Source organism: Trichoderma evansii (genome assembly GCF_050947405.1).
Source record: "Trichoderma evansii strain SZMC 28006 chromosome Unknown GGI43scaffold_23, whole genome shotgun sequence".
NCBI classification, from domain to species: Eukaryota; Fungi; Ascomycota; class Sordariomycetes; order Hypocreales; family Hypocreaceae; genus Trichoderma; species Trichoderma evansii.
Genome location: NW_028145183.1, coordinates 450,968 through 473,594, shown reverse-complemented (window position 1 = coordinate 473,594; position 22,627 = coordinate 450,968). Strand labels below are relative to the sequence as shown.

The 22,627-nt window shown below is 49.2% G+C and overlaps 6 protein-coding genes across 6 annotated transcripts; 2 read left to right on the top strand and 4 right to left on the bottom strand.

Moving 5' to 3' along the window:
- Window positions 1-353: 353 nt before the first annotated feature.
- Window positions 354-1,520, top strand: GGI43DRAFT_430359 (uncharacterized protein; the record flags this gene model as incomplete). Its single annotated transcript, XM_083209240.1, has 1 exon — window positions 354-1,520. The coding sequence occupies one exon, from the start codon at window positions 354-356 to the stop codon at window positions 1,518-1,520; it is 1,167 nt and encodes a 388-aa protein (XP_083057119.1).
- A 364-nt stretch (window positions 1,521-1,884) lies between these two features.
- On the bottom strand, window positions 1,885-3,087 carry GGI43DRAFT_425238 (uncharacterized protein; the record flags this gene model as incomplete). Its single annotated transcript, XM_083208483.1, has 1 exon — window positions 1,885-3,087. The coding sequence occupies one exon, from the start codon at window positions 3,085-3,087 to the stop codon at window positions 1,885-1,887; it is 1,203 nt and encodes a 400-aa protein (XP_083057118.1).
- A 1,307-nt stretch (window positions 3,088-4,394) lies between these two features.
- Window positions 4,395-7,546, bottom strand: GGI43DRAFT_425237 (alkaline-phosphatase-like protein; the record flags this gene model as incomplete). Its single annotated transcript, XM_083208482.1, has 3 exons — window positions 4,395-5,008; window positions 5,898-5,938; window positions 6,006-7,546. 3 exons carry the CDS (start codon window positions 7,544-7,546, stop codon window positions 4,395-4,397), a joined length of 2,196 nt encoding a protein of 731 aa, XP_083057117.1.
- Window positions 7,547-9,847: 2,301 nt separating this feature from the next.
- Window positions 9,848-15,600, bottom strand: GGI43DRAFT_414664 (uncharacterized protein). The gene is made up of 2 exons (XM_083207064.1): window positions 10,539-15,600; window positions 9,848-10,482 (listed from the first exon to the last, which is right to left on the bottom strand). The coding sequence occupies exons 1-2, from the start codon at window positions 15,233-15,235 to the stop codon at window positions 10,092-10,094; spliced, it is 5,088 nt and encodes a 1,695-aa protein (XP_083057116.1). The 5' UTR covers window positions 15,236-15,600; the 3' UTR covers window positions 9,848-10,091.
- A 1,101-nt stretch (window positions 15,601-16,701) lies between these two features.
- GGI43DRAFT_414662 (RMD1 family protein) lies at window positions 16,702-19,396 on the top strand. Its single transcript, XM_083207063.1, has 3 exons — window positions 16,702-16,962; window positions 17,037-18,411; window positions 18,513-19,396. The coding sequence occupies exons 1-3, from the start codon at window positions 16,933-16,935 to the stop codon at window positions 19,100-19,102; spliced, it is 1,995 nt and encodes a 664-aa protein (XP_083057115.1). The 5' UTR covers window positions 16,702-16,932; the 3' UTR covers window positions 19,103-19,396.
- A 738-nt stretch (window positions 19,397-20,134) lies between these two features.
- On the bottom strand, window positions 20,135-22,083 carry GGI43DRAFT_205043 (triose-phosphate transporter family-domain-containing protein). Its single transcript, XM_083200115.1, has 3 exons — window positions 21,477-22,083; window positions 20,958-21,356; window positions 20,135-20,895 (listed from the first exon to the last, which is right to left on the bottom strand). The coding sequence occupies exons 1-3, from the start codon at window positions 21,684-21,686 to the stop codon at window positions 20,431-20,433; spliced, it is 1,074 nt and encodes a 357-aa protein (XP_083057114.1). The 5' UTR covers window positions 21,687-22,083; the 3' UTR covers window positions 20,135-20,430.
- Window positions 22,084-22,627: the final 544 nt, after the last annotated feature.

The window sequence follows — 22,627 nt, the reverse complement described above, 5'->3', positions numbered from 1 at the left end:
TATAAGAGCTACGGTGCTATTGAAGCTTGACACATTCGAATTATTACCTAACTATCATATAATATCCAGCAACAATAAAAAATCTTGATAAATTGTTTGGGGGGCGAATTGCAGTGTAAGCTATGCCGCATGACAGCTGCCAAAATGGCTGCCAGCTGGCTATGGCGTTTCACTCCTTGATCAGTATTTAATCACAGTGCTGCCCTTAGTTCCTTAACGCAGCAGCTGTATTTCTTTTTTATTTTTATTTTTCTCTTCTTCTTCCTTTATCCTTCCTTCACTTATCTCCTCTTTCAACTTCTTTCTGCCATCATCTCAGCAACCTCTCAACGCAATAGCACGCAGTAACCAAGATGTCTATTCCACCAGCAAGGCTAGATACTGCGCCCCCGCGACTCAGAATTCCAGATATTACTGGACCACAGAATATCGGGACGCTTGTAAGAGTCAAACGAGGCTCTCCTGACCGCATAGATGCCCTTTTCTGCCTCGCAATGTACCGGATGCAAGTAACGCAACTGGACCAGGATCAACGACGTGAAATCATCGAGATTATCACAAAAGGACGCTTTATAAGATCAAGAGAAGCGAAGAAATCTCCAGAAAATCACAGCCTCTACCATTTTATCCGAGAGAAGAATTTTGCGGCGGAATATCTGACCTGGCCCTCATATATCATATTGCACGTTCTTTACACGGGCAATTTACCTCCTCAATATATCAGCGAAATAGAAAAAAAATTCGGGACGGCGATTATTGGAAACTTTTCTTCTCAATTCTTTCAACACTACCCAAATGAGGGAAAACTTCTTGGTGTCTCTGCTAATGTTCTCGGGGGGCAACAATATCAGCCGTTTGACGTCGTTATAATGGCTGGTATGATTAGCGATGACCGAAGTAGACTAATTGAGAAGAAGGTTGATAACAAGAGGGCTGGCTTTGATGAGGCTGGTGCTAAAGATGACAACTTGCCGGCCCCAAAACGCCAAAAAACATCACATGCACCCGAGACGCAGAAGACACTAGATACACCAACCACTGCTCAGCAGAAGCCAAAAGCTACGACGGTGGATCAAGAGGCAAAGGATATTCAACAGGACGGCCTCACTTGTGCAAAAGAAACACACCAAATACAAAATGCTACCACCGAATCGTCTAGTGTTATTACACCCGACGTAACATCACCCGTCAGTCTTGATGTTCATGACGTACGAGGACGCCTGCTATCCAAAACATCTCAGAGAGACTCCCAAAGTGAGGATAACGCTGCGTCTAAAGTGGAAAGCGAATATCGTCTAAAAGCACTTGAAGAGAGTCACAGACTCCTCGTATCTAAATTCGACACTACGACTACAGCGCTTGATGCCATGAATACTGCCATCGAGAAAATCATCATGGAGGCCAAGGCTGACCGAGAGGGCTACAATCAAGTCTTGGGCAGTATCAAAGAGATTATGGTGGGAATGGCAGACTCTATTAAGGATATTAAGGAAATGTTAATCGTGCAGGAAGATAACTGAGGACGTCAAGCCCTCTCTCGCAAATTTTGGACGAGGCACCTTTACTGTCGCTGATTCCATGTCATTCCATTGCAAGTTGACCATAATTGATGGATCGAGTATCACGTCTAGATAACTATATGCAGGCGCAACGAATTATTAGCATGTCTTACAAAGTATTCATGCCCCAGGTAGTACAATATAAAAAGCTCACTTTATTACTTTTGTCTCGCATAAACATAACGAGGTACCATAAAAGATAATAATCATAATAGTATTGTAATAGGAATAAACGCCAATAAGTCATTATCAAAAGCAGCCAAAATTAGGAACCCAACCCACTCCTTCGCGCCAAAATCACATCACCCATGTCTACCCACTCAACTTACACAATCCTCGCCATACTCACAACCTCCGCCCTCGATCCAGACTCCCTCAACGCCTTCTCCACCTCCGCACACCATTTCATCTTTTCCTCCGTCCCCCACGCATTCTTGATAATCTCAATCTCCAACCTCTCCAGATTCCTCATCTCCGCCACCTTTCCCCCCTCAACCCACCTCCTCGCACCGCCCTCTTCCTCCAGCCCATCCACATACTTATCCTCAGCCTCCTGCGCATTCTCAGTGTGCTTCCGACCGACCTGTCCCACAATCTTGAGCCGTAGGCCTCGAAGGCCATGAGTCCACGACGCCAGACGTTCGTCCGAGCCGCCGCATAGATCTGCCCACTTCTTCAGCGCGCCTACCCTTGCGAGATCCTCAGCCATGACTTCCATCCGCACGTATCGCATTGATAGACGCTGCCATGAGCGCTGTGACTTTGTCACTGCTGAAGCGGCGTTGAGGCCCGATGAGAACCAATTGAGAAAGACAAACTCGTTGTTCTCAAAGGGTATGGTTCGAGCCTCAAAGTATATCTGACGACAGGCACATAGCAGACCCGTTGGCATCCCCGCAAGTGGCCTCTCCGAGCTGAGCAGGCCCGTCATCCTCCTATTCAGCTCCCTCATCTTTTCTTTTATCCGCTCCTTGACCATTCTCTCCGTAGCAATCGTTCTCTGCAGCTCATTCTGCTCCTGCACCGCCGGCGTTTGTTCCTCTTCCTGAACACCACCTGCTCCTTTCCCATCTCCCGGCTGCGGATCAGCCTTTGCAAGGTCCACAATCACCCTCTCATTCTCAATCTCCTGCTCAACCTGCCTCTCAAGATTCGGGTCCAGCGGATGGAGGATGTAGCGGCATAGCATAGGGATGGGATACCCCGCCGCCAGCTCCTTGGGCTGGATGGGACTCATCATGTAAGCCCAGTAGTAGATCCTCAACCGCACCTCTGGCGGCAGAGAGAGCAGCGGCGAGGCCAATGCTGCCGCTGTAGCTTTGCTGCTACTGCTGTCGGCGACATTTTCCGAAATGTCATTGCCGTCTGCTGATGTATCACCATTAGTGCTGTCCTCATCTCCTTTAGGACCCCAATGCTTGTAGTAGCACACTGCAGGCGGGTACCAAAACATGAATGGGCAGTACTCATATTCGGCCCCTGCCATGGCTAGGTGTAATGCGTGAGTATCTCGAATGTCAAAATCCATTTTGAACTGTATGAAGTGAAGAGGAATATAAAAATTTTAAGAAAAAATCAAGATGAAATAGATGTAGGCACAGGGGTGACAGGGAAGCACGACTTGGGGAGAAGTTGACATTAAGACTAACTGGGTATCTTGGCTCGGTGCTTTACGAAGAAGAAAGAAACGCTTTATAACCACAGGAAAACCCTCCTTTTTTTTCCATCACATGTATTTTCTTTCTCGGAGCATAATAGACGAGGGGGAAAAGCAACATACTAATGTGTGTCAAGCAGCACGGAATCATCGTGAGCACTAAAGTCATGTCAGATACGCCGTCTTATACGCTGCCCCAGCAGAAAAAACCTACTGGCCAAGAGCCGTGGCGGCTGACTAGATGGGCCTATTTTGTGACAATAGCAAGGCGTAATCCGGTTAGAAAGTCTATATAAGCCCGTAACATGTCACTCGAGCGTCGCAAAACATGGGTAAAATGGATGAAATGGATGAAAATCAATCCTTCGTCGCAGCAGATCTGGAAATGGAGGGGAGGCTTAGATGAAGCCTAAGGTCGGGTATTGATCCAATTGTTCGATCGGCTGCGGGGAAACGTCACTATTACATACTAAGGGGCTTGCCGGACCAGTGATTCCATCTGATGTCTAGACGCGACTCAGAGCAGCTTTTCCAATAAGCTTCGATTCAGACGCCTTAGACGTCGTGGCAGAAAGGCACGCGACTATTAGCTGACAGCCTCCTGTTCCTACCCGAGATAAAGGCCCAATGTCTTAGAGCCCCGCGCTGCTACCTTTGGTTTGCTGCGTTCCAATTCCTTCACATCCATCGCAACGCGCGCAACTATCGACTGATCATAATAAAATATATTAAAGTATACGCATCCCCCTTCCTTCGGTGTGTTCATCGTGGCATCGCTGCCATCCAATTGGCTCAATTGCAGCTCCATTGGCAAGTTCCCCGCTGAGCTTTCAATGATGTCTATTTAGCTTGCCAAGCTTAATGCTTACAGCAGCTGAGTCGCGTTATGCGCGGCACTCGGGAAAGTCAAATATGATACGTAATAATAGTGAGCCTTTCCGACTCATGCTTCGAAGCTTGATGGTGTCACGTGTAAAGTTGACGAGCAACGTACGACTTATCAAAGCAGGACATTCTTGCAGCTCTTGGCCAATAGGCGGTGGCTTCGATTTGTCGTTGTTGATCCATCTTCGTCTGCTCCTCTGTTAATTCTAAACTGGGAAGGGGTATTCTCTCCGCTCTCGGCATCATTCCCATCTCCATCTTTTAATCGAAAAAAAGGACCACCGGTTGTCATACTAGGACGACCCAGAGCCTGGTGGTATATTTACTCCTTCATATCCTCTCTTGCCTCCAGCTTTCCGCTCGTATTCGACGTTCCGCGGCACATCGAAATCTCCCCGTGAAGCAAACCACAGGAGTGTCTCTGGTTCTGGACCTCTCGCCACCGCCGCTGATTTTGTGACCCCGTCCATAGCATCTTCGGTTTCGTCGTCTTCATCTTCGTCCTCGTCCTCCTCTTCGTCGCTTTCTTCGTCCAGGCCCTTTTTCAGGCCTGTGCGGACATTCTCGACGCCCATTTCCCTCTCCTCCTTTGTGTAGACGTCTCCGGCCTCTTCCCTCACGTAGCTGGCAATCCTTTCGTGTGTCCACTCGCGTAATTCGTCCCATATGCTCTGTAGCTCAGCGATACCCTCAGGGGTAGCCAGGCGTGCCGTTTCTCGGCCTTGCTCAACAAGCTCTTCCACGTCTGGTTCCAGCTTCTTACGCAGCAGCTGTGTCAAAACATTCTCTTGCGTCCGCCCGGGGTAATTTGTTGAGGGATGCACGGCAATTCGTGAAAATAGCTCCGAGTTCTCGCTGAGATTGTCTAATACTGTTTGTAGATTGCGCTGGAGGATCTGGGCGGAAGCTTGTAGTGAAGAGCTGCATGTAAACTGCCGTTAGAGATGCGCTGAGAATGCTCGAGAGTGTAGTAGTAGCGAAGCATACGGATGTGGGAGCGGATTGCTCTTGAGAATGTCCATCTTAAGACTCTGTATACTGCTCGAGAGCTGCGCCAACCGAGCCAGCGTCTGCTCAACTGCCTTGAGCTCGTCGTCGTCCAACCCCAGCGTCGCCATCTTTTGCGCGCACCGCTTTCGCCGATCGGTTTAAGGTGTGTGGTTCTAGGAGAAGCAATATTGGATAGCTTTGGAGATTAGTAAGAGCTTAGTCGGAGAAGAATTGGGGGTTGGGGGAGGCAGCAGAAAAGAGTATGAAGTTTAAATTAACATTGGCCAGTGACGTCGAGCTCGATTTTGATCAATTGCAGGCGCGCTGTCTTCAGTGGAGTAGGCGCTAACAGCACCTATCTTGGGTAGCATTCAAAGATACAGCTAGAAGCTAAAAGTGGGGTCGGTTTTGCTAACATTCAAGAGGGTGGCATCATATAAATCAACACTGGCCATTGGTTAATTCTGCTGTAATGTCATGGCATTTGTTGAATTTACTTATTTTTGTATTCGACTTCTTGTTATATAAAAGTAACACGCCTATCAAACTAGAAAATACTCCCTCGCTATGCCCCGCCAAATCATACAATTGCCCATAACCAAATCATTCAAGTCGAAATCAGATCCCGTCTATTCAATTTCCTCTCATGCCACGCAGCAGCAAATACAAAATCAAAGTTCGTGAAACATAATCCTTTTAATAGCTTTTAAAAGAGCAAAAAGAGGAGTGGTGGCTTTAGCCTCTAGTCGAGTTGACAGTTGGTGAAATCTCGTAGCCCTGCGAGTCCACAAAAGGGTATCTCGCACGTCGCTCCAAGTCATCCAGCGCCATGTGAGATCGAATGTATCTACAGCAAATCATGTTAGCAATGCCTCTTTCACTCTGATATACCATCATCTGAAGAAATAACTTACTTCTCTCGGCCATCATCGTTTGGGTTGTGATCCCAGCTCGTGAAAGTGCCAATCTTCAACGCATCCCACACCAATCGTCTACTGCGCTGAGAGGTTATCACCTTCTCCGTGATGGCATCAAAGTCCCACTTCGCCTTGGCCTCAGCCTCAAAGTTCAAAAACACTTCCCTGGCCTCCTTCTCCTCCGCCGTCTGCGGCTCAACCTTGGAAGCGAATCGGGCCAGGTTGTCCAGCTCCAGGGGATCCCTCTCGAGGTTGAATAGCTGCGGCTCGTCTGCCGGGCAAGTGATGTACTTCCAATCTCCTCGTCGAATCATCATCATGGGGCGAACAGTGCCTTCACCCGTGTACTCGGCGAAAACGGTATCGCCACCCTCTTGGCCCAAGAGGTGCGGCATCATGCTGACGCCGTCCATGGGCAAGTATGGCGCGGGCTTAGTGCCAATGATGTCGCAAATAGTTGGCAGCAGATCCAAGGTCGAGACGTTCTGGGTAACACGGTGAGGGGTAAACCACTTGGGATAGTGGACCAGCATGGGAACACGGACGGAGGACTCAAAGTAGCTCATCTTGTACCAGAGGCCGCGCTCTCCCAGCATATCACCGTGGTCGCCGCTAAAGATGACAATGGTGTTTTCCATCAAGCCGGCATCTTCCAGAGTCTCGAGGAGCTTGCCAATGCAGTCATCAACATAGCTCACTGAGCCGTAGTACGCCCTCTTTGCCCTCTTGATCTGCTCGTCGGTAAAGTCCAGGTCCCACAGATCACAGACTTTCAGCAGGCGCTGGCTGTGAGTATCCAACTTCTCCTTGGAGATGCGCACCTTGGGCAGGTCAATGTCCACGTCTTCATAGAGGTTCCAGTACTTCTTGGTGATAGTGTACGGGTCATGAGGATGAGTCAGAGAAACGGTCAAGGCAAAGGGGCGCTTGTCTGCTCCCTCACGGACGTGATCCCAGAGATACTGGGTGCTTCGGTACATGACCTCCTCGTCATAATCCAACTGGTTGCTGCGTCCACACACTCCGGCCTGGAGAATCGAGCTGGCGTTGTGGTACCACTCAAGACGAGTATCCGGTTCATCCCAGTTCACCACCCAGCCAAAGTCACCGGGGTAAATGTCGCTTGTGAGACGCTGCTCATAGCCGTGAAGCTGGTCGCCCACAAAGTGCATCTTGCCGGCCAGAGCGGTGTGGTAGCCCTTGGAGCGCAGATAGTGAGCGTATGTGGGCACCTCTGAGTTGATCTGAGAAGCGTTATCGTACGCGCCAATCTTCATAGGCAGAAGACCAGAGATCATGCTCATTCTCGAAGGCGCACAGAGAGGCGAGGGGCAGTAGGCTGAGTCAAACTGGACGGCTGAAGCCGCCAGACGGTCCAGGTTGGGCGTCTTGATCTGAGAGTCTGGGTTGTACATTTTGAGCTGAGGAGCTGCCAGCTGGTCTGCCATGATGTATAGAATGTTTGGCTTTTGCTGCTCAGAGCTGGGAGCAGGAAGAGGCGCTTCAGAGCGCGGGAGGGTGTTGAGATCGGGAGCCATGGCGGGCGAAAGAGACGCGTTAAGCGTAAATTGAGAGTCCCGAGGTGTATATTACTTTCAATAATCCTTAAAAATGGAGTTTTGGCGTGCTTCTTCTCTTGCCTCAAGGGCCTAGCAGAGAGACGAGACGGTGAGAGGTCACGATAGCAGCGTGAGAGAACCAGAAGAGGAAGACAACAGTTGAGACTAGAACGTAGTGTCTCTATTAAGATAACTCAAAAAAGAGGATTCAATAAAACGAATTAAGCATACAGTGTAGCAGCAACTACTTATTTCTTTAGTTTTGTAAAAGAGAGAGGGAGGGGGCTGTTCCAGCTGAATACGTGTGCGAAAGCGTTCAGCCCATTATATAGCTTCTGTGACACCGACTCTCTCTCCCCAACCACTTTCTATGTGGAGAAACCAGCTAATAAGGGCGTCCGACTTCCGAGTTGCATTAAAATGGCATCATTGGATGGGCACGCGAGCACGCAATGGCCTTGATTAACAAAGAAAGAGAAATATGCGATAAACAAGGTGAAGGCGACCAAGCCTTGCAAAGCAAACTAACATGGACTGACACGAGCTAAATTGCGACTCTGGTGTCAAAAACGCCCGCGAGATCCGTTCTACACACTGTATGCATCCTCACTTTGGTGCATAAATTTTGGTAGGATCTAGAAAGAGAAGAGAGAAAAAAAAAAAAAAAACACCCGCCCGACCCGTACGTGGTGCGTCGTTCTCGTGTTAGCCACTCTTTGCATGTGTCGGACACAATTCCAAACCCACGTAATACCGGCTAATAGCTGAAATAGACAATAGACTTCCATTCCCTTCATCAGCCTCCGCCGTTTGGTGTGGTGGCAGCGCATCTGACGCAAGAATCTCGAGACATGACAAAATGATTTCCGTGTAACCCTCGACTCAGGCCATGCTTGCTTCCCAGAATCCTTCAATCCCCCTTCCCCCCGTCTCTCAACTGTTTTTTCGCATCTTTTGTGAATGGGTCTTTTTTGTGCGAGCGTCCAGCAATAAGCGACGACCCGATACTAGATCCAGAGCCCATGCATCGGCCCAACGCTTATTCCAACACAATTTCTGGTCACATGGACCATGTTGCCGTGATAACGCCCAAAGGAGCCTGCGCTATCACGGCCAACTACTGCTAGATAGCAGCAAATCTCTCTAACCCCCTGCGCAAGCGCCCAAGAGGCAAGGCAGGCAACAGCAAAAATCTTTCGTGGGAAAAGGACCCTGCTGGAATTTCCCCCGAACTACTCGATTCGGCATCGGCTATGCTGTGGTTGGTCAATCGCCTTCTTCCCCACGTCCAGATCCCCTTCTTTTTTTTCAGTCTTCTCCAGAAGCCCACACCGATTGCGTGATCCAGACCACCAGAGGCGTGCGAGCCGCTGTTTAAAATCAGAGACACCAAAGAGGAGCACTGTATGTGCTCTAACGGGGAGGGACTGTATAAGCTAATGGCTTTGCTGCATGTGGGGAACATGCGCCAATGCTAGTACGACTCTTGTTATTAGTAGTACTAACTGTAGTGGCAATGCAAATGCGGCTGACAAACTCTCTTCTGCTCTCTCTTGGCTTCTCTCTTTTGGGGGAAAGGACCCTGAATCCGGGAGATCCAAATATCCCCCTCTTGGACGCGTATAGTAACTAGCGGGGGCGATCACCATGGCAGCTAAGAGGCGCCCGGTCAGGAGTAATCATATGACGAAGGACTACGTATGCTAATAAGGAGGTATGAGGAGATCGCGGAGCAGCGGTAAGAGTATCAGTGATGAGACCCAATATGGCCAAGTATAATCGAGATATAAAATTCACCGCCAACTATAGCTCCAGCACGGCATAGTCGGAGAGCGTAGATCTGTCCTAGCCACTTGAATCATGAACCTATCTCGCTAGCATCGGATCTTATAGCAAACCGCGATAATCTGTCAGCTCTTACGGCAGCGGCAGATGATCTACAAGACAGTCTAGACCAGACTTCAGCTACTCCCAAGGGTCAACTCACTCACACATTGACTATAAATTCGCGCGATAAAATAGGCACATGAATTCTTAATCGTTTTTATATATTCAAACCCGACGAGTCACTCCCTCAAGCCCTCCACCGTCTCCAAAAGCAGTACCATCAGGACAAAGTAAAATACAGAGAAAAAAGTATCCTACAACACAGAATCTACTATATGTAACTGATGACAACGATGACGGTGATTATGGTCATGGTGATTATAATATCTTCGCGCCCGTCCAGCCCGCCTGCTCGTCATTTTTCACAATCTGACTTCTGCCCTCCCTCCCTCCCTTCCACTCCTCCTCATTTCCCATATCCCATAAGCTGCGTGCGCATATCCGGTCAAGTGTAAGTTCCCTGGAATCGTGACCACTCCAACAACCCTTTCAAAATGCAATATCCCAACTCCGCCAAACACCATACATGTTCAATTCGCCTCGCTCCGTATTATTCCTTTAATGCAAATCACGCCATCAGTGACATCAACGGCTTTCTCCTACCCCGACTCATGCTCATCTTTGGGCCGGGGCCACATCACTGCGTCCGGTAGAATTTCCTGTAGATGAGATGCAGCAGTAGGTTCACGTTGAGTTTGAGTGTGCCCTCAAACAGTGTCATGAATTGGTGCGCCTCAAATTGTGCTTGAAGCATGTCTTCAATCGGCACTTGCGCAATTGCTCCGGGAATCTGGATATGGCTTCGTGTGCCTTCAATGGCAAATACGCCAACCTGATCACAAGAAATTGTCACATCGATCTTGTCCCATTCTCGGTCTGCAGTTCCGGTCCACGCGACTAAAACGCCCTTTTCTGACAAAGCTCGTGCACTATACTTGTAGCTTCCGAATTTTGGCACCCGGCCACTGCGCTCTAGCTCACGCTGGTGATTGTACTGCTTCGTGAAGGGCATAAGGAAACGCTTTCGTCTGTTTTTCTTTTATTAGCTTATAGTTCTTCCAACAATTCAACGTATAATACGCACCCTTTCTTGTTCTGAAGAGTCTTCATGGCTTGCTCAATATAGTCGTCGTAGCTTTTACGCTGTTGTTCCAGATACTTCGCCTTGTCGTTCAAGTTGCCAAGAGTCAGACGCACGCCATCTAGTTCTCGTTGTCTCTGAACTCGTCTACGGCTCTGGGTTCGGATATCACTAGCAATGGCGTTAAGTACGTCTTGGTACTGGTTCTGCTTTGAGATCCTTCCCATCTGCTCCAGATGCATGATGTTCTCCAATGCCGTCCGCTTTAGGTCATAGTAGGACATGGTGGTGATGTCAGCCATCTTAGCGTCTGAATACGCCCCGCGTGAAGTGCTGTTTTGAGGAAACTCTTCTCGGAGCAGCACCTCCCACTTGTCCTCATCTTCAGGGGTAATTGGCTTCACGAGGATTTCCAATAAGTTGGCGCCGGTTTGCACTCGAATGATGTACAAAACACATCGTTTCGTCTCCATAAACAAAGCTTTAATATCTGCCTCGGGGTCTTCGAGGTCGTGGACCCTGGGAGTCAGGAACATTTGGATATCTGCTGATCCTGCAGCACTCATTTCATTTTCGTTGCTCTTGGCGCTACCCAGATCTTGCATGATTTCGCGCAGGACGTCATCCCGAGTTGGAGACATGACCAAGAGCTCCGCAGCTACAAGATTATGAATGGCAAAGACATCCGACATCTTGACGTACAATGTAGGCTTGTTTTTCGCGTACAAGTCGTTGAACTCGTCAATATCAAATGTCCTCTCGGGGTCAGGCACTGCGATGAGCTCATTGGCAATCTGATGTAGCCGTTCGATAGATTCACCGATGAAGGCGTTCAGGGGCTGCAGGTAGATATTCTCGCCGCCAAATGGCCGGCCAAGTGCAATTTGCCCTACCACTTTGGCGACTTCGCCGAGATTCCGCTTCTGGAGAGGGCTGAGCGACTTGTCAATAACGCCAAAGTTTTCAGGTGCAGTGACGGCGGGTTGGAGGTAAAATTTCCACAGCCAATGAGACACCATTTGTAACAGGTTCTCTTGCGGGTCACTGGTGAAGTGCTGGCACAATGCTTGGAACATCTCGCTGCAGACGAAACGGAGGCCATAAGGCATCTTATGCACTTGTTCTTCCAAGGCCAGGAACAGCTGATCGCAAATCTCTCGCAAATCTCGCAAGTGGTCGATGAAGAGGCGGCGTGTCTCAGGATCGCGGATGGCAACTTCACGTGGCACATCCAGTGGTCGATGGTCTGGCCGTCCCGTTCGAAGCTCCTCGTTGTTGATTGCCGATCTGTATATTTGCATCGGGTCACTTTCCAGATCAAGAGCCGGGTCATCGATAATGTTGTCGCGAATCAAGGGTCCCAGGAGAGCTCGGAGGTACTTGCGATCCCGCGGAGACCGTGTATAGTTGGTGAGCAGCTTGGTCCAGAAATAGTGTCCTCGGGAATACTCCAGAGCACTTGAAGCACTTTCAACCTCCTCTCTTATTGCTCGAGCTATCAGTTTCAAAAGGTAGTATTCTTCTCGTCGTTTCTGAGCATAACCAAAGAGGCTCATCATAAGAAGCTCAATGCGTCTGGTTTCCTTTTCAGGCGTCCCCTGCACACGGATATGTTTGAATAGTCGGGCGAGATATTGGGGTTGGGTCTGAAGACTGAAAAAAAGTTGCTGGTAGGAGTCCAACTTCTTTCTAGAGCTTTTATTGAGAGCTTTAAGATCAAACTGATTCGCCGACGAAATAGTAGAGTTGGCCAACAGGCCCATGGAGTGTCCGCCAAAGGTGTGCTGGTGACGCACGACTTCATCAAGAGTGATCTTGTTTTTGACCAGCAGAGCAATCTTGATATCCAGCTGATCGATGTACTGTTCCAACATCTCGTTCTGTCGCACAGACTGGACTACAGTTTTTCGCATCCGCTCGAACTCGACTTCTTCGTTGAAGTCAAAATCACTATCGTTCAGCAGGTGCACAAAGTTCTTGACGGCGCTGACCGGTGGATTTTTGCCCGTGGTAAGGCTCTTGTACGCCTCACCCTGAACCTTGGCACGCATAAAACTCTGAATTTTGATGACCTTTTTCATATTTTCTTCATAGTACCGCATCTTCTCTTCAAACCGAGCTCTAATCAGGAAAGCTTTGGCAGCGGCTTGGCATATGACAATAGAGTCCTCTTCTTCGAGAAGCTCAGTAAGCAGATCATCTATTCTTGCACGCTCCATCATGGCCTTGAGGATAGCTTGAAATTCGGCTGTCTCTGCATCGTGAGATGCCAGTTCATCCAACACATCAGCGTGATACCCCCGGTACAGACAGCCTCGAATGTGAGATTGAAGTGTTATAATTGCCGATTCCTCCTGTTCGAGGTGCTGCTGGATGGCAACGATTCTTTGCCTCTCAAACATGGCTCTTATAAGCGCTTGGAGTTCGATAATCTCAGGCTCGTTTTCCTTCAAGCCGTCGAGGCAAGTTGCAGTGTCTCGCCTCACAGCGGCCGCGCGCATTGCTGCTTGGAGCTTACCAACCATGGGCACATGCTCCGCCAGCTCGGCCTTGAGAACCTCGTGCTGATCTCGGGCAGCGCGACCACGAATCGCGCTTTGTAGCGATGTCCATACATCACTCAAAGCGTGAAGATCATGTTGTTGCTGTTCAACTCTGGCCCGTACGAATGCCGCTCGAGCGGCGGCTTGTAGCGATGTGAATACGTCGGTAAACGATTGAAGTTCCTGTTGCTGCCTCTCGATTCTTGCTCGTACCAATGTCGCCCGCACGGCAGCTTGAAGATCGGCAAGCACTGGGGTATTTTTCTCTAGCTGGCGTATGTCTTTATTGATTTGGTGGCGCTTCAGCATGCCTCGAGCGAGCGCCTGAAGATTTTGCACTTCTGTCGTGGCCTTTTCCGTCTCTTGCTGCTGCATATTCTGAGATTTACGTAGCAAAAAGCCCTGGGCCATAGCTTGAATGGCCCTAATAGGAGCATCGCACTTAGCCATGCTAGATTTGAGGCCCTGCATCTCGTAACGAACTTTCTGTGCTCGAAGCATGCTCTGAAAGGCCAAGATAGCAGGCTCTGCAGCTTTCCTATCTTGGTCACTCTTCTTAAGCTTTCTTCGAACAAGGAATCCGCGGACCAGGCTTTGGACGAGGATAGCCGATTGTCTCATTTGTAGTCGGTAATTCATGATTTGACGGGTGAAGCCGCCGCGAATTCTTGCTTGTAGGTCGATCAGCCACTCCTCTTCGTCCCAAAATCCTTGCATCATTTCGCCAAGTTTCAGCCGGAGCAATGCACCGCGAAGCTGAGCCTGGAAGTCGATTATTACATCTTCGTTTTCTGCTAGCTCACGGTCGATTCTCTCCTCTTCTGTCTCTTCCGGTTCTGGTTCAGGGACCCCAAAATCAGCCCCCATATTGCCAAAGCTGGGCATATTGACCCCAAGCATGTCCAATCCCTTCTGCATCGCCTCCAGTTCATGATGTTCAAACTCCAGTTGCCCAATAAGGTTACCAATGCGGAAATCGACAATTCCTTTTCGAAAGAGAAGCCAACTCAAGGCGTGAATACAGTAAATGACTTTGGGGATATTTTTCTTTTCATAGAGGTCTATAAGCTCAAAACGAAAAAGATCGGGTAGCTCCACCTCGTCCAGGTACCGGAAGAAGATGGCAATGTTGTCGGAATGTCGGAATTGTAGCTTTGGATTCCTGAATATTCGAAAACGCCTGTCAGGATTAAGAGACTCTACCACCTCTGCCAGCGTAACGCCATCTCGCAATGCCTCTTCTAACTCAACAATGGGCGGAAGAGTCTGCTGGATGACATCCTCGATCCACTCTTTGGCTTCGCCTATGTGACAGAGATATTCATATGCCGCAAGAAACTGGCGTTGCTTGTCCATCCAGTTACGGCCTTCCCACCCATAGTTTGTCTTGGGGCCGCGGCCACCAGCAGCCTTGTCGGCGCGCTGTAGCCTGCGCCGTCCACGCAGACCAGCTACTTCCTGCGCAGGTGACGTGATGCTAAAGTCTTCTGCATCTTTGGATTTGGCAAGTTGAGAAAGCGTTCGAAGTTGGCTTGTTGAAGATCGGCCCAGCCGCTCAAGATCCGGCCGGGCTATATGAGCGCTATGCATGGGAACTGTGGGCTGCGTCGGCGACACGACCTCGTCTTCTGGAATAACAGGCTCGCTCCGAGGCATATACATCGATTTCGGTCGTGACGGCAAAGGTCGTGAGGGAGTCGGAGCCGCTGTGGGCGAGGTAAAGCCATCTTGTTGTGACAGCGATAACCGGCCAATATCTATGCTCTGGCCTCTCTCGCGCGGCTTGGAAAGATGAGGTGGTGTCGCTGGGCCGTTGGTGGAAGAAGCAGCTGGAACTTGCGGTAGAGGGCGAAGCGATTGTCGGATTGAGCCATAAGGGTTGTCTTGACCTTTGCTGGAGCCAGAGCCGCTCACCTCCCCAGTCTCGAAGAATCGTGCTCGTGCTATGACATCGCTCTGGCCGCGCTTATGACCAGTGTGAGATCCGTGAATACTACTTGCAGATGTAGACTGGCTATGGGCACTGCTTTCAGAGGAGTATGAGTAACCAGAAGAGGCTGATGAGGTAGTCGAGTTGTTGCGATTGATATTGGAGGAGGGCGCAGATAGATCAATGGCGTGAGATTGCCGCCGGGGGCTATTTCGATAGGATGACATGCTGCTGGAGGGTTAGTATCTCGCCCAGATTGGGCTGTGCTTGATATAAACGTCTATATGATTTATGATCCGTTTCGGGTATTGGGGGGAAATTCTGCTGAAGCTCTATCAAGTCATCCTTCCTGTGACGGCGGTGGGACAGTTGGAGGTGTGGAAAAAAGGAATGCGAGCAGCGACCAGCGACCAGCGGCGCGAGGCAAGGAAATACAAGACCTCTAAGACATGCGCGTGGGGAAGAGGGTCTAATAATGTCGAACAACAAGTAAGTGCAGGTTGCGCGATCAACAAAAGGAGACCACCCAAAAGCCGCTCAGCACGTTGTCAAGGGCTGCGAATGCCGTCACATATGGTTGTTTTCTTTTCTTTATTTTTCTGCTTGGCAATATTTAGTCACCTGCTAGAAGGCCGGCAGCGCAGGGGATTACCGCAGCGCGGGGTCTGTGTGCATTAGAGCTGCATTGCCGTTGGGCAGCGAATCGATGTAAACAAACAGCCGGGACAACCGCCTAGCAACGATGTGATCTAGACCATGCTATTGGCTGGTGTGAGCTGAGTTCTCCACTTATTTGACGATCCAGCTGCTGAGAGTTGCTGTCTGTCATATTTGCTTTGCTTGCATGCTTATGCAAGAAAATCACGAGGTAAATCTATCTAAAACTATGGAGTAGGGTCCGTACACGATAATATGCCAATAGCACAGCCGAAGCGCTTTGTTTGTTTTGATATTGGCATAAAGGGGTGCAGGAGAAGAGTTTGTTATAGTACTCCTGAATTTGAACAGGGTATTAGATGGTAAGCCGGAATAACGACAAACAAGAAGGATTTCCATAGACCTCAACGAATATTACGCGCAGTACTAATAATGCATCTCTCGACTGTGAATAAATTTTTCATAACCGTAATTCATGATTCCATACTCTGTACAAATATTTTAGCCATGGGTGGAGCGCGTTTGTATCCAGAACGACGTCATTCAATCGGTTTAGCAGTTGCAATAATAGCGCTATAGAGAAAGCTCAGCAAGACACTGCATTTCGCCCACCGCGCAAATTTAGGTTAAACATATAAACGTAGCTCTAAAATTAGCGACATTTGTTTTGTAAAAAGTTACGGTGTGTTTCATATGTCATTGGTCAATATAACACCGACAAGGTGCAACTGTGCCTGGATTCTGTAATGACAGACGCGCTAAGTAGACTCCAATTTTTTGCCCAAGTGCCGCTATTGGAGGCAGATTTCTACTGAATATAGACGAAGAGATCAAAAGGAATTATAGAAGAAAGAACAAGAAGAGGGCAAAAAGGCTCCCTCAGACAGAGACACGAGTTTTAAATATTTGTTCTATAGGAACTCACACCATTCTATAATATTCTAGATGCTCTAGTAGAAAAAACCAGTGAAAAAGTGAACTGATCATATTACTCCAGGGTAGCATTCAAGACACGAGCACACAAAAGTAGCAGTGGGGATGTATGAGGTCACTACCGACGCTAACAGCTAGAGCTGGCGACAGCCTCTTCAATTCTTTTAAACTTTTGACGCGGCTGCTACCACTTCACGCTTCTGCACGCTGATCGGATTGGCGCATCCACATCCTTTCCTGCACGTACGGAAGCGGTTGCTGACATCGTTGCACCACTTCGTCAAGCAGCCGACATCGTCACCTTGTACTCGTCTGCGCCACGCCTGTGCCCATCATGTCGGCGAAACAGAGGCCATCCGTGCTGGTACGACTCCCAGCCTCAGCCCCAAGAGCTCAATCGATAGGGGAACTGCAATGAACTGACTATGGATGAATCAGGTCACCGATGCGAGAGAGAGGGCGGACCAGCGAAGGTCACCACGGCGTCCTGGAACGTCGTCTGGTACCCCTGGACGGACGCCGATGCGGTTTATGACCGTTGACAACATCCTGCAGCACGATACCCAGATTCCATCAGGTCAGCCTCGCGGACCACCCATGCCAGCACAGAGACCGCATACATCCGGAGGGATTCCCCCTAATGTTCGACGAATATCGGCTGGTGGCCTCCCCAGCGCCCCATCCCGCACTGGCAAACCAATCCCCTCGCGAACGACCAAAATTAGCGAAAAGCTGGTCTTATTACCTGTCACCGACGAAAGGAATGAAGAGGATGAGGAATTGGAAGGAGAGGCAGCAGCCAATTTGAGATTGCAGGACGAGACTGGACGGCCACTGAGAGACGAGGAACTGGATGTGCTTCGTAAAAGGGGTGGTATTCGCGGGAAGAGCTATGCAGAACGGCTACCCAAATTGCAGAGGACAGACAAAGTCAGCCGGCTGACAGCATATTGCACTGCACAAGCATTCAAAACAAAGGAGACGGCGGAATTTTTGAAGAAGAAGCATGAGGCGAAGACTAAACTCTACGACGACTGCCTTTACGCCATCTATGCTCTTCCGCTGATGAACGGGATTGAAGGCTACAGAGTACGGAGCCGGCCAATACTCAAAACACCTGGGACGGGGAAAACAGTTCTTGATCTGGAGATTGAGCGTAGCGAACAACGGGATCACCACGAAGGCTACTTTGATCACGACGCCTATACGTCCGCCACCGAAGGTTCTGGCAATGGCCAGGGAAGACCATCTGCCTTTTCGGATCGCCCTTTATCGCCCGATGATGGCCTTTTATCGCCGCAAAGCCCATATGCTCCTACAGATGACAGTCTTTCCTCTCAGATGAATCGCCTTGCACCAGAGGCAAAAAACTTTGCAGAGATGTTCGTCTACTCTTACGGAGTCGTTGTATTCTGGAATTTTACAGAGCATCAAGAAAAGGACATCCTCGCGGATCTGACCTTTGCCGATGCTGAGGACGGTGTCAATCTGCTCTCAAGACCTCTGGACCAAGGCGACTACGAGACTGAAGAGTTCCATTTTGAATATAGTCCCGATGTGCAGCGGCCACGGATATTTAACGACATGATCACATTGCTCCCCCGATCAGACCACATGATCAAATTGACTATTAGCCATGCAATTGCTCAGAGTACCAAGCTCTGCTTTTTTGAAGAGAGAATGATTGAGACGATGCTTGATGCGCAGCATGTGCCTAAGACCCTGGCCCTGACAGGAGAGCTGGGCATGACGAGGACTGAGATTGTCAAGATTATCGGTCGGCTCTTCAAAAGTCGCGTGGATATTAACCTTTGTATGTATACTTTCCATCTCTACCTCTCCCTTTTGGCCCCTTTTCTTTGCGTATGACCGAGTGCGCAGTGATGTTTCCGTTGAACTAACATTGCATAATAGCATCAAATATCCTCGACGTGCCTAATTTCTTCTGGGACTCGGAGCCTACACTGCACCCCTTGTACGAAGCTATCCGCGAGTACTTGGAGATAGATCTTCGCATCAAGGTACTCAACGAGCGTTGTCGTGTATTCTTGGACCTGGCAGAGATCCTTTCCGACTCGGATGCTGATGCCAAGATGAGTTATATCACCTGGATCATTATTGCACTCATTGTCCTCAGTATCCTCGTCACGGTCACTGAAGTTGGTCTTCGTTTTGTAATGCTTGAGCGGAGCAGTCGCAACGACGACAATGGCACTAACAACGGCACCAACTGCGCTGGAGCCGATGTAACCTGGAGCACCAACGGCAAGCTGGGGGAGGCTGTGCTCACGACACTGCCACCTATCGGCTTGTCAGTGCCGGTAGATCGTGCTAGGGAGAAGAGACACGCGGCCCTAGCCCCAAGCGACCTCGAGATCCTGGCCCGCACGCTAGGTTTGGAGGGCGATGCTACGCTCGAGGACGTTAGACGCGGCATTTGGCACCTGAGACAAAACAGTGATTTAGGATCACGGTATAGCGGCCAGATGGAAGAAGTGGATTGATACTATTTCTTATGCATGTTTTATGAGCTTTTAGGGGCAAGGGGCTGATGTTTGATTTTGATTCTGGAGCGTTTGGAGCTTGGATGTTCTTCATTTGGCTTTATTTTTCCTTGCCAATTTCTTCCAGTTCTTCCATTGGAAGAACTGCGGTAGTAGTATTGTAATATCTTCTCTTGAGTGTCTGCAGGATATTGCAACTTCAGACTTGTTAATAGCGACTGATGGACATTATGGCGTTAGGCTAGGATTGTTTAAGCGTTGGCATCATAAATACAAAGTATGTTGATAATAAAGTTTCCGAAGTCTCATTTAGTAATCCGATCTTACACTGTATGAATTTGAATCCGTACCTAGGTAGGTATTGAGCTAAAGATTTGATCGGTACATGTGCTGCATCCGGCCCATCAACTTCAATGTCCCCATCTCAGCTAAATACTAGTATCATACTGTTAATCGCTAGACCTCTGTCATCAGCCTTAATATCAGGGGAAAAAAAAAAATTTAACCAAAAAAAAAAAATCAAAGAACCCACCGTCGCACTCAAACGTCTCCGTCCGGCCGACTGCTATCGGCACCAATATTACGCAAGCGCAGAAAAAAAAGAGGCACTAATGGCATCGATAGTCTCGGCTACCAGCAGCCACACTTATGCAGGTTCAAATTATATGGTGCATAGCAAGCGCCGAAAAGTGGTTCTTCCCGCTCGCCGAATTGCCGGGCTTATCTTCAGGGGTTAGGTTTTCGGAATATAACATGAACGAATCTTGTTGAGGATCGTGGCTATGCTGGAGCTGAGACAGAAACGGGATATATCGCTGGTATCGGGATTACGTATCTTCATATACTGCATAATACAGGTATTGGCAATACTATTGTAGTTTGAAAAAAAAGGAGCCAGAGTTGAAAAAATAAACATAGAAAAATAAAAGAAAATTAGCCATGCCTTAAGCTATCCTAAAGGCAACTTTTACCACACATAAAAACACCCGCGGATGCACAACCCATTGTTGTGTTGCTAAGAGTATTATCATCATCTCCCTAACGCCATATCCCATCTGATCGTGACAACTTCCGGAGCCCCCAAAATCTCTTTCTGAAGCTGTCTTTAACTGGCAGCAAATAGACAAATATGTATATTAAAACATGGGGCTTATGCAGCCTTTAGAAGCATCTCTGGTTCGTGGTCAAGCATGAGTCAGGTCGAATTGCTGTCCCTAATACTCCAACCGGCTTTTTTCTTCAAATATCCATCTTTATAGTATATCATTAAAGGAGAAAAGAAAAAGGATATATCAAAACGCTGAGGTTTGTTATGCAGCCAACAGTCGCTATCTCTGCTCAGTAGGCTTGAAAGCGGCCTCTTGCTGCTGCTTCTTTTTATTTTTGTTGTCCAACTCAGCCTTGCTGTAGATGGCGGCTCCGACCATTGTGACGGCCATACCGGCGCCGTTGAGGAAATCAACAGTGACGTTGAATAAGAAGATACCAAGCATGACAGTCAAGCATTGCTTGAGGTTGCCGCAGACGGTCATGGTCAGGGCGCCGGCCAGCTTGTTGGTGTTGAAGGATGAGATGTTGAGAAGCAGCGCCAAGAAACCGTTGCCAGCCAGAGAAGCAGACGCGGGAAGAAGATGAATTTCGCCGCTTTTGACGAGTGCGCGGAAGCCGGCGACCTCTCCAGAAGCCGTGGCACAGGCCAGAGCCTGGAGAGCGGCGAGGGGAGACATGCGCATGAGGAACTCGATGGGTGGGAGGGCCAATGATCCGGTCATGAATCGGTTGGTGACAACAGTCTATATTGTTTTGATTAGCCTTGATAACGCATGAGAGAATCTTGATCTGCTGTTTGAATTACCTTGAGAGCGGCGAGGATGACACCCAGAATGGTAAGGAGGAATCCGGCGTCTGAGAAGCTCATCTCGCCGGCGGTGGTCATGGTAGCGCCAATGATCAAAGGGATAAGAGAGAGATACGTCATTGTGCTATATGTTCGGCCATAATACACGCGGAAAATGACGATGGCAAAGATGGGGGTAAGCATGCGCATCGTCTGGTAGAAAGGAACAGAAACCATGGCGAGGGACAGGTTTGAGACAGCGATGTTGGCAGTGAACAGGGCGCTGAAGGCGACAAGGGAAAGGTTTTCGCGACGACCGAGGCGTGAAAGCTTGAAGTAGCCCATTTGCAGCATGGCATATGTTCCAAGACTGGCGAAAGAAGTGTGGAGGAATGTCAGAAGCCAGGGAAAGTGAAACTATTCGCAAAGACGGGTTAGCAACCAATTGGAGAGAACGGATGATATTATCATATGGGTTTGGGTTGGAAGGATCGCATCACTGCCTCAAGATTGGCATGCAAAGGTTATAAAACGTACAATGCCCAGAACCAATTTGTTGTAGAGAGTGAGGACCAGAGAGAGGAAAAAGTAGGCTCCCAGCCAAGTGAACTTGACGGTGCTAGGTATTGAGTATTCATGGTCGAGGTTCTGATTTGTGTTTTCGCTTTCGCTTTTTCCAGCTTCAATATCTTTGAAGTCCTGCTCCTCGGGAGTCAGGAGCGCGACGTCCTGTGACCGCCTAGACATGATGGGCGAGCTGTGTGTCGATACAATCGGGCGTATAAGTTGCGAAGACGAGGTGTGGTCCAATAATGGCGTATAAGAGATTCAAGCTCCTTAAGCCAGCCCTGCTAGCATAACTCGCGAAATCCGAGAGGGAGCAAGATTTGGTAGATTGTCGACCGGATATGGCAAGGGTGCAGCCGGAGATGGATACGAGGAGGTTGCGTGCGGAGAACTCGTATATCGTGCAGTTCGGAGGCAACGATGCAGCAGTAGGAAACGGCAAAAGCGAAGCAAACCACTATTAAAGCCGGAGGGCCGCGAATCTCTAAGACAGACAAAAGATCAGGCGGGGTGGAAGAGCGAGCGACGGTTCGGAGATGCAAAAAGACGGCGCGAAAAAGGCTGTTTCAAAGGACACCTGGTTGCTTTCTAGAAATTGAAAACAAAAAGAAGAAAAAGCAGTGGATGGAGGTGGAGGAGGGGAAGAGCGTCGAACAGGAGGAAAATGTGGCGTGGACCTGAGATTGAAGGTCGAAATGGGCGCTGCAGGACGATAAGGAGAAGGGATTGGCTGGGGCACAAATTTAGCACTGGGCCGGCTGGAGCCAGCTAGCGGGCCTGTGGTGCGCTAAAGACGCCTGACGGAGCAGCCAAGGACGCTGTGACTGCTTGCGTCTGCATGTGCGGCGGAACCTCTCTGCACTGTATGATGTCTTGGCAGCGGAGCACTGAAGCCGCGCTTCCGCACCGCGGTTAAAGGGAATTGCGCATTGGGATTACAGTGCGTTAGGCCCTGCTGAAGGACGCTGGAGGACGCTAGAGGACACCTGACTCTGCTGTACTGAAGCCGGGCAATAGTGATCTGCCTACTAGGTAGTACCTATGGTTTAAGAGGAACATCGGCATGTCTCATATGCACTTATGAGCAGGGCCTGCTGGGAGAGACACGGCATAAAATGGAT